Source organism: Helicoverpa armigera, chromosome 19 (genome assembly GCF_030705265.1).
Source record: "Helicoverpa armigera isolate CAAS_96S chromosome 19, ASM3070526v1, whole genome shotgun sequence".
Lineage (NCBI taxonomy): Eukaryota > Metazoa > Arthropoda > Insecta > Lepidoptera > Noctuidae > Helicoverpa > Helicoverpa armigera.
The window spans coordinates 6,571,004-6,581,151 of record NC_087138.1 but is presented as its reverse complement, the minus strand read 5'-3'; the positions used below and the strand labels follow the sequence as shown (position 1 = coordinate 6,581,151).

Here is a 10,148-nt window from a genome sequence, read left to right as displayed (position 1 = left end):
TAGTTTTAAATTATCAGTAAATGTTTTTAATATTTTGTGTCTAATATAATTCTACCAAAACTATCCCATCTACACTAAAACATGTGTATGCATATAATAGGATAGGGATACTTAGCTTAGATGAATGCAAGCGGTAAGATTTTTTAAAATTCAGAATTCACAATGAAAAACTGACGCGGGCGGTGATAAATATAAATACTTACGTACCTATATTTAGTACGGGTTGTCTCATAAAACCGAAATGGCTTTATGAATTCGTAAGACTAGGTAAAATGTGTGAAGCCAGATTCTGGAATTCAGTGCCTTATATTAAAAATATAATTCAGAAAGCCATTCTTGATCCGAATTGTGAAATCCCCAACATAAGTAGTCCACTTTTATGTATTGTCCTTTTAAAGTTCCTTATGTACTCCCTTATACTTCCTTATATACTCTCTAAAAAACTACTCCTTTATGTACCCTCCCCATGTTCTTACTTGTATGTATAATATGCTATGCCTATTGTGTACCTACTCTTGCTATACGCTCCCTTACATACTCTCCTTTGTACTGTCTTACATGCTCTCTCTTATCTATTCCCTTTATAAACATATTCCATTACATCCTCTCGTATACAGGTAGGTAGTAGCACAACTTCCTTATGAACTCCTCTATACACCCCCTTCTGTATTCTCAATATATACTCGCTTAAATACATTCATATGTAGTTTCTCTATATCTAGGTACACTCCCTTATGTATTCCCTTACTCACTTATCTACCTGAATTTAATGAAAGTGAAAGTTCAGTCACTCCGGATGGATGTGTCCATTTTTGAGGGCTGGATCCACCCTCGTTCTTTATTCTGTTTTTATTGAAGCCTTCACGGGTGTGCGGAAAAACATAAATATTAAGTAAATTGATTTCCAAAACACTTAATTTAGTAAGTCATCGACGACTTGGAAAATGGATTTTTAAAGTAATATCGTTTGGTCTGCCGATGACGGCAGATTTATTATTATTTATTTATTTATTTAGATAGAAGAGTATGGAAGGAGAAAACATGTTGCACCGACCCCAAATAAAATTGGGATAAGGGCAGGAGGATGATGATGATGATGATCGTTTTCTACATTTTCGAAAATGATAAAATATATGGTAACACTGCTTATTTCTTAATCTGTCAATGAACTGTCAATCTGTCATTTATTTTTCAAGATGGCTCCAAATCGGAGTGTTTTAGGATTTTTGAACCCAAAAACCATTAGTACAGTTTTCAATAATAGTATCGCAAAAATTCCTTACCGATATGTGCATGGGTGTAATGGCTGTAAAACTTTTATAGGCGGTCAACCCATAGCCGTACTATCCGTGGCACGTAAAAATTGTAAGTTTTACATGCTTTCATTACATCACCGGTTTTTCATTAATTTCATGAACAATAAGCTATATGAGCTGAACGTAATATTTTTCAGTTTTTCCGCTTATTTTGAGGTCTAAAAGTTGTCGACTTAGAATGTACTTTGACATTTTGTAAAACATAACCTAACTTTTGAATTTCGTCGTTCAGACAATGTCGGCCCTAGGCACCGATTTATTCACACAACGAACAGTTTGTGTGCGGCTGACTACTACAAGGTTCTCGGTGTTGCCAAGAACGCTTCTGCCAAAGACATCAAGAAGGCTTACTACCAGCTTGCTAAGAAGTACCATCCTGATGCAAACAAATCGGATCCAGAAGCTTCTAAGAAGTTTCAAGAAGTGTCCGAAGCTTATGAGGTAGGAAGCTGAATTAAAGTGACACTTTTCTCATAATGTAGCAGTTTAAAACCGTTTATAAAAGTTAAATTATTTAGCAGTAACTAATAAATAAGGAGGACAGAATTTTAATTTCCTTATTTTCTTTTATCTATTCTTTTATCAACTTCTTCCAAATAAAAAAATGCTTTACACATATACACTACCAGTTATATTTTAAGCAATTGTACAATACAATAAAACTGTTTTCAGATACTCTCCGATGAAAATAAGCGCAAACAGTATGATACCTTTGGCACAACTTCTGATGACATGGGTATGAGAGGTGGTCCATCTGGAGCAGATGGCTTTACTCACCAATGGCAGTACAAGTCCACCATAGACCCTGAAGAGCTGTTCCGGAAGATTTTCGGTGACGCTGGCTTCAAGAGTGAGGCTTTCAGTGACTTTGCTGAATCCAAGTTTGGGTTTGGTGCAGCCCAAGAGGTATGTTAAACATATTTAGAATTTAATATTGATTTCTGACACTTATGCGATTATAATGCATTTAAATAAAACTAATTTTATTAATTTTTTTTTGGGACTAAATAAATATTGAAATTATTTAGTCCTGTGAAAAAGTCCATAAATTTAGTTTTATTTAAATATTTAGATTTTAATATCGGTTATTAATAGGTGATGTAAGAAAATATTTCATGTTATTAAGTTTTTTTCAGAATTCATCTTGTGATTGTAAGACATCACCTTATTATATAGGACTGAGTTTATTTTACATACTGTATAATTTACAAATGAATAAAATTATCAAGCCATATTTTTCATTTGCGTTTCAGATGGTAGTGAATCTGAGGTTCACAGAAGCAGCTCGTGGTGTGAACAAAGAGCTAAATGTGAATGTTGTGGACACCTGCCCCAAGTGCCAAGGCTCTCGCTGTGAGCCTGGGACCAAGGCCATCAAATGTACTTACTGCAATGGAACTGGCATGGAGACTTTCTCTCGAGGTAGGCTCTGTCAATGTCACTTTATCCTGAACTCTGTTACATTTGGTTATGCATTGTTTACTAAATTGATCCTGATCTCTTTCCGGTTGTGTTGGATTGCCATCCCATTGGGCTATGAGAGTGAAGGAATAGGGAGGATTATTACTAAATTGACAGTGTGATTTTGTTTAAAAAATGTGAACAGCATAAACTAACTCCATTTCAACAAAATTTTGTACATTTTAAGTTGATTTATCTGGGAAGTTTTATGAGCTGTTGCACCAAGTGCCCCCATAATTTTTAAAGGGAACAGTTGTGTTGAGAAAATTTTCGCTGATTGGTGAATCTTAATACTAATTTATGATTTGTGTAGGTCCATTCGTGATGCGTTCCACATGTCGGCACTGCCATGGAACTCGAATGCTCATCAAGTTCCCCTGCGTTGAGTGTGAGGGAAAAGGACAGTCGGTAAGTGTCATCACAACGGAAGTGCGGGCCAAGAGGTTCATGTTTTGAACAAAATAGATCATCGGCAGGTTCTCTGCAAATAACACATTCTGTCAAATTTTTAAACACCTACTGTTTGCTTAAAAATCTGATGATTCTGTAGATTTAAGTTTTAACTAAATTTTTTTACCTAATGAATTATAACATTAGATTTCGTTTTCTACTATCCTTTTATTGTATGTATGAATTTAATGCCACCTAATATTTTCTCCATATAGGTGCAACGCAAAAAGATCAAAGTACCAGTCCCAGCTGGTGTAGAAGATGGTCAGACTGTCCGCATGGCTGTCGGCAACAACAATGAGATATTTATCACCTTCAAGGTGGAGAAGTCCAATTACTTCCAAAGAGACGGACCTGATGTTCACACTGATTGTACCGTAAGTACTCATTGTGTTGGATTTACTACCCATTATTATTTCATCTACATTAATGTTTTATGGCGTTATATTTTTCTTGGTTCATTCAATAAATACCTACAATAAAGGGACTTCTTTCAACATTTGCTATATTATCTCGCTGTGGTGGCATATCGGGCTGACATAGTGTAGTCTCAATATATGACATGTCATCGACACGATAGAAGAAGAAGAAGAATATCATGTTTTTAACTATTGTGTGAAAGTGTAAAGTGGTGGATAATATATCACATAGCAAAATATAGCACCGTGCTATTTATACATAGCATTATAGCAAATGCTATCGTGGCTCACAGTTGTTGCTACTTGCTAAGTTGCTAACTTGCTAATAAAATATCACACGCGTTCTGTCTCTGTCCGTGCGCGTCGTAACTCGCATCATGCACGAATCGCACGCAATCGCAATCGCAGACTAGCAGATAGCAGATAGCAAGACACGGCGCGGCGGCCAGTCGTCGCATGCTTTGCGTTTTCTATCGGTCGGTCGCGCTAAATAGTTGATTTTTGTACATACAATCAATGAAATTTTAAATACGCCTATAATTGCTTTTCATAACATACCTAGTTTATTTCATAAAACACTTACGCCCGAAATTATATTTACAAATTATTAATTTATAGCGTAAAATCAATTAAAGACAGTCCTAAGCCTGAAAACTACTGAAAAGTATGAAGGAAAGTTCATTGGTTTTTTACTGTTCCATTTTATCGTAAGAATTCATAAACGCGATGTAATATTCTTAATTTCTTGTATAGCAACTTAGCAAGCAACTACAGCAAACACTACGCTTGCTTTATTCGCACCTACTTAGTGAACCTACGCATAAAATAGCATGCTATAAATATAGCAAGTAAAATAGCATGATAAAAATTTATAGCATTTCGCATATAGCAAGTTATTGCCACATAGCAACTTTGAACACCACTTTAAGTGTTATATGAAAATGTATCTAGCTACCATGTATATAAAGTGAACTGTAATTTTGTAAAAACTAAATGAGAATGTTATTGTTTACAGATTTCTGTAGCCCAAGCACTGTTGGGTGGCACGGTCAGGATACAAGGGTTATATGAAGACCACACATTGCAGGTCAGTACTTTTTTTCACAAATAGATGATTGCTTTCATCCGTCTGGTAAGAGAAGTCAAACATAATTGGGAGCAGCTTAGTAAGATATCATGATTACGTTACGTTTGCTGTGTAACTTTATATGTATACTCTTAACTCTATGTATACTCATACATTAGGGGTCAAATTTCGACATGCATCCTCCTCCGAGCCATTTCCCAATCATGTTGGGGTCGGCTTCGAGTCTAACCGGATTCAGCTGAGTACCAGTGCTTTACAAGAAGCGACTGCCTATCTGACCTCCTCAACCCAGTTACCTGGGTAACCCGATACCCCTGGCTAGATTGGTGTCAGACTTACTGGCTTCTGACTACCCGTAACGACTGCCAAGGATGTTCAATGACAGCCGGGACCTACAGCTTAACGTGCCATCCGAAACACAGCCAATGATGTCTAAGATATACTTACATACAAACTTGGAAAAGTTGCATTGGTACTTGCCTGACCTGGGATCGAACCCGCGCCCTCGTACTTGAGAGGTTGGTCCTTTACCCACTAGGTCAAATTTCGACATGCTCCTCAAAAATTACTTGGCACACTAGTCAGTCCGTGGTTTGGTAAATATGAAATGTAGAGATTGCCACAACATTCGATGAGAAAGGACATCGTACTGACGTGCATCACATGCGCTGGCTGTCGAAGCTAATTGAATGTTGCGGGACACAAATGAATTGGGTGGATCTAAGGTTTTAAGCTCTCAATGCTTGTTGCAGATAATGCCATGCACGTCGTCACACAGCATTATCCGGCTGTCGCGGAAGGGTATGAAACGCGTCAGTCAGCATGGCTACGGAGATCACTACGTGCACATCAAAATACAGGTATGTTCTGGTTTATTTGTGATTTAAAATCATGACAGTATTTATTAATGAGAGTTCGTATGATTTAGTTGAACGCCGATAAAGTACTTGAGTTTTCAAATTCTTAATAATGGCCACCTATATTTTTAAATACATAGTATGTAAAGAAAAAAATAATCTATATTTTATCAGAAAAATTAAAGTTGACTAAAATGATAGTACAGTAGAATCCGGATATAACGATCTTCAAGGGACCGACGATACTATGTCGTACTAACCGGACGACGCACAAAACGGACGGATTATTTCTTAAGTACATAACTTAACTTGTACATACATACATAACTTACGAATACATATTATTATCTTCTTAATATAAAAATGAATTGATGTTCGTTAGTCTCACTAAAACTCGAGAATGGCTGGACCGATTTGGGTTGTTTTGGTTTTAAAATGTTCGTAGAGGTCCAGGGAAGGTTTAAACAATACGAAGTTTGTTGGGTCACCTAGTTTATATATAAAAATGAATTGCTGTTCGTTAGTCTGACTAAAACTCCGGAATGGCTGGACCGATTTGGCTTATTTTGGTTTTAGAATGTTTGTAGAGATACGAACGCGGGGCGGGGGTGCGAGTGCGTAGGTAAACAAAACATTGCGCGTGTGTCGGTTTAACCGGACGTATTATAATAAATATTGGTCGCTATAAGCAGTTGGTCGCTTAAACCGGAGTCGCACTAAACGGTTATATTCTCTTAGTACCTGTATACGAAACCTAACTTGAGTAAAGATTATCGTCGCTAAAACCGATTAGTTGTTATAAGCGAAGTCGTTATATATGAATTCTACTGTATATATAAGAGACGTAAATTAAATGCTACATTCATTTAAAATAATGGTTTTAATTTTATTTTGCAAAATCTGCAATCACAGCGATCACTGGGTTTTGTATACTTGATCATGTACATATTTTTGAACTTGAAAATTATGTTCGTCAGGCACCAAAATTGCTGTCGAGCAAGCAGAAGGCGTTAATGTACGCTTACGCCGAACTTGAAGAGGATACCCCCGGACAGATACACGGCGTCACCCTCGATAGAGATGGTAAGAAATAGTACGAAGCTTACCGTCAAACTGCTTTGCTTACTCCAAATAGAATAAGCCAAAAATACCACAAATATAGCTTGTAAGACTACAAAACAGGGTAGGACAGACTAAATTTCAACTACAATCTCACGGTGAGATAAAAAAGTGTATAGACAAAAACATTTATTTTACAGACAAATCAAAAAGCAGTGATTCGGGCGGTAAATCAGAAAAGGGTACTGGGTCCGAAAACATACACCATTCGAATCGCGATACCGACGATGTTGATAGAAATAAGTCGAAAGTGTGGACGTATATTGAAAGTATAAGCGATACTTTTAATGCTAACAAAACTTATTTTGTGGTTGGTTTCTGTATGGCTGTTGTAGCGTGTGCTCTTGCGATGGTCACTGACCCACAGGACAAATATGGCGTGAATGATTATGTGAATGCAATTGAAGACAGACCTGGAAAGGAAATTGATAAGCCATTTGGGTATGAAAGAGCTCTTAATAGGGCTAGGGAACAGAATCCTGAATTGTACAAGGAATGAATGAGGTTCTATTGTAGGTTTTTTTTTGTGTCAGTGACAAGTCTAAGAAGTGGTCAGAATACTGTACCAAGCTGTGAAAACCATGTATGGCATAAAATATAATGAACTTTCTCAATATTTTGAATGGTTCCTGTATCCCCCTAACAGTTACTTAAAAGCAATGCTCAAAAAGGTTTTCACTATCTAGCTTTAAGTTTGGATTAGTTTATTAGTTTTCCACCGATAAAGAGCTAGGCTTTGCAAAGACCTGCCGAATGTGACACCTTACACAATGAAATTACATATATTACATATAATAATATGTAACATGTTATGTAACACATCAGTTGCAATATGCAAAATGATAATTTGGTCTAGGACTAAGATATGATATTGTTATTAATTTGTTTTAAAGTTTATGTACGACCCAACCAATTTAGAAAAGACCCTAAGATATGTTGATGTTAAAGCTATATGGGATATTTTTACCTATGATATGATGGTAGGGACCTTTATTTCTACATGATATAATTATTTAATGTATATTTTGTGCATATAGCTTATTTATTTATGAGAGTGTGTTTATGAGAGTTGTGAGATTGACAGGCCTAGTCTACAGGTTATAGTATGATGGTCATACATTAGTTCCAATGATATTGTAAATAATTGTAGCCTGTTTTACGAATACATGCAATTTAAATTATTATGTTGTTTCATTCCGAACCTTTTCAAACCCTACACCATCATGCTATAATCCAGATATTTTAAATTCAGTACACAAAATTTTATGAGATACTTTTATATCTTCACAAGTTGAGAATTAATATTCAAGAAATCTAGACAGATAATTCAGAGTTATAAGTTGATACATCAAGAGTAAATTCGTTCGAAAGCAGATTCGTTTAGATTCTCTACACAGAACCACATTATGATTAGGTACATACTTAGCTTGATTTTTTACAGTGACAACAATAGGTATTGAAAATCTTTTAAAAAAAATTTGGCTCACAAGTTTCCTTTTTAACAAAACGAAAACGGGAATATCTGGTTTAAGGACAGACAACAGAAATAATTTGAAATATATTTCAAAGTTCATTTAAATAGTCGTAAACAATTGATTTACAGGAGCAATGGGGGAGAAATAATGAAAGGTCTAAATGAGCCTTTTCGTAGGTTAAATTATACAGTAAAAGAGCTGCATATTGTAAGTTCCAATATAATTAAATATCTGTTAGTTGGAGTCTTATGTAACTAAAATATTATACATAGTTATAGAAGCTCATTTTACGATAAAACACATCGTATGCTGTAAATATTGTTAGAGGTAAAAGTAATACCACCCATTCATTATATTAATATGTATAAATACATTAATATAGAGTGTAGTAGAAAGTAAAAATTCGTAAGTGTGATACAGCTTTTGTAACCCTCTGTACGTTCTCCGCCCCCACGTTCAATGGGAGTGTCAGTATCTATAGAAATATCTAAGTTTTCAAAGTACATGAAACAGTAGATTTCTTCCCTATAATTGTTCATTGATCACTATACATATGTATCGTTGACTCTTATTAAAATTTTCAGGTAAGAAAATGTCGATATCTGAAATAGACATGGTGGATGCTGTTAAGGAGGCCATTAAGGACAAAAAGTCCTTAGAAGGAGCGTCTACCGAGGAAGAAGTACTCGAGGAATCTAAAAGGAGCAAGGGATAGATAGCCAATACTATACTTTATGTGTATTTTAATGTGGGAACAGTGCTTTGCTGATGAAATTGTGGGATACATGTTGCTAGTTCTGCTGAAAATTTCTACCATATGCGTCCTTTCTGGGTGTATAAAGGAAAAAAATGTTCAGAAATTTTTGCCTGTGGACCGAATTGGGATTCAAATTCTTTATCCCTTATTCCTTTTTTTGTTTATTTGTTTTTTTGTTACTACGCCTTAGAGTTTCTCTCATATTATTCCAAAGCACAAAGTAGGTATAGAAATGGATAATTTTTGGGCAGAAATGTATGCGGGTTGGTATCGCGATACATCTGCTTTCATTGCAAGACAATATTCACTCAGTTTGAATGGAAGGTGCAACATTTTTCTCTTTGGAAAATTCTTGGTGTTTTCGTGCTTCGAATATCACTAAATATTAAGTTAGTGCGTAATTTTATCAGCAAAGCTCTGATACAATATAACATTTTTCCGAAAAATAGGTTATAAAATTCACGCTTCGCTTTAATGAGAATGTTTTATTTTTGTTTTTTGATGTATATTTAATTATACCAAAAATAGGTATCGTGCCGTTTGTATTTCCTTTACAATTCTGTGATACAAGGATGAATGGAGTAAACATTTCGTTTTAGACTTGCGAATATAATGAAAATATTATAATTTGTCTTGATGTCTGAAAATTCATGTTTTATTGGACATTTCACAAAGTAATATTATAATCAAAGAAGCTGTACATAGCCGTTGACTAGTGCGTAGGAAATGGTAGTTAAATAAAAGAACAAATTACTTACAACTTTTGTTTTATTGTTAAATTATAACCTACTTGCAAAACCTTTGTTCGCTGACGCTAAGTCGCAGATTGAAGTTAATATAGCGAGTTTTATTTTTATAAGAAAAAACAGCTAACTTCTTTTTGGGGTTCCCTACCCAAAGGGTAAATCGGTTGTTTTCGCTCCTCTCATGTCCGTCCGTCCGTCCGTCCGTCTGTCACCAGGCTGTATCTCATGAACCGTGATGGAAAGCTGAAATTTTCACAGATGATGTATTTCTGTTGCCGCTATAACAACAAATACTGAAAACTAGAATAAAATAAATATTTTGGGGGGCTCCCATACAATAAACGTGATATTTTTGTCCGTTTTACAAATAATGGTACGGGACCCTTCGTGTGCGAGTCCGACTCGCACTTGGCCGGTTTTTTTATACATCTGGGTCTGGGATATGTTACTTACATGGTTTT

The 10,148-nt window shown here is 35.5% G+C and overlaps 1 protein-coding gene across 3 annotated transcripts; it reads left to right on the top strand.

Moving 5' to 3' along the window:
* Positions 1-1,158: 1,158 nt before the first annotated feature.
* On the top strand, positions 1,159-9,701 carry LOC110373266 (protein tumorous imaginal discs, mitochondrial). Of its 3 annotated transcripts, XR_010277406.1 has the most exons (11): positions 1,161-1,365; positions 1,549-1,757; positions 1,989-2,222; positions 2,570-2,738; positions 3,091-3,185; positions 3,443-3,604; positions 4,662-4,733; positions 5,486-5,593; positions 6,568-6,673; positions 8,313-8,391; positions 8,769-8,962. XR_010277406.1 is itself a non-coding variant. In XM_064039421.1 (10 exons), the coding sequence occupies exons 1-10, from the start codon at positions 1,197-1,199 to the stop codon at positions 7,206-7,208; spliced, it is 1,683 nt and encodes a 560-aa protein (XP_063895491.1). In that variant the 5' UTR covers positions 1,159-1,196; the 3' UTR covers positions 7,209-7,890. The 3 variants fall into 3 exon arrangements, 2 of the variants coding, with proteins under 2 accessions (XP_063895491.1, XP_063895492.1); XM_064039421.1 differs by lacking the exons at positions 8,313-8,391; positions 8,769-8,962 and adding an exon at positions 6,850-7,890 and having other exon boundaries at positions 1,159-1,365; XM_064039422.1 differs by lacking the exon at positions 8,313-8,391 and having other exon boundaries at positions 1,162-1,365; positions 8,769-9,701.
* Positions 9,702-10,148: the final 447 nt, after the last annotated feature.

Bases quoted from the DNA above. Each gene is read 5' to 3' on its own strand.
- LOC110373266 (XM_064039421.1), top strand. From the start codon at position 1,197: ATGGCTCCAAATCGGAGTGTTTTAGGATTTTTGAACCCAAAAACCATT. The intron at 2,223-2,569 runs GTATGTTAAACA...TTTGCGTTTCAG, and splicing joins GGTTTGGTGCAGCCCAAGAG to ATGGTAGTGAATCTGAGGTT. The intron at 2,739-3,090 runs GTAGGCTCTGTC...TGATTTGTGTAG, and splicing joins CATGGAGACTTTCTCTCGAG to GTCCATTCGTGATGCGTTCC.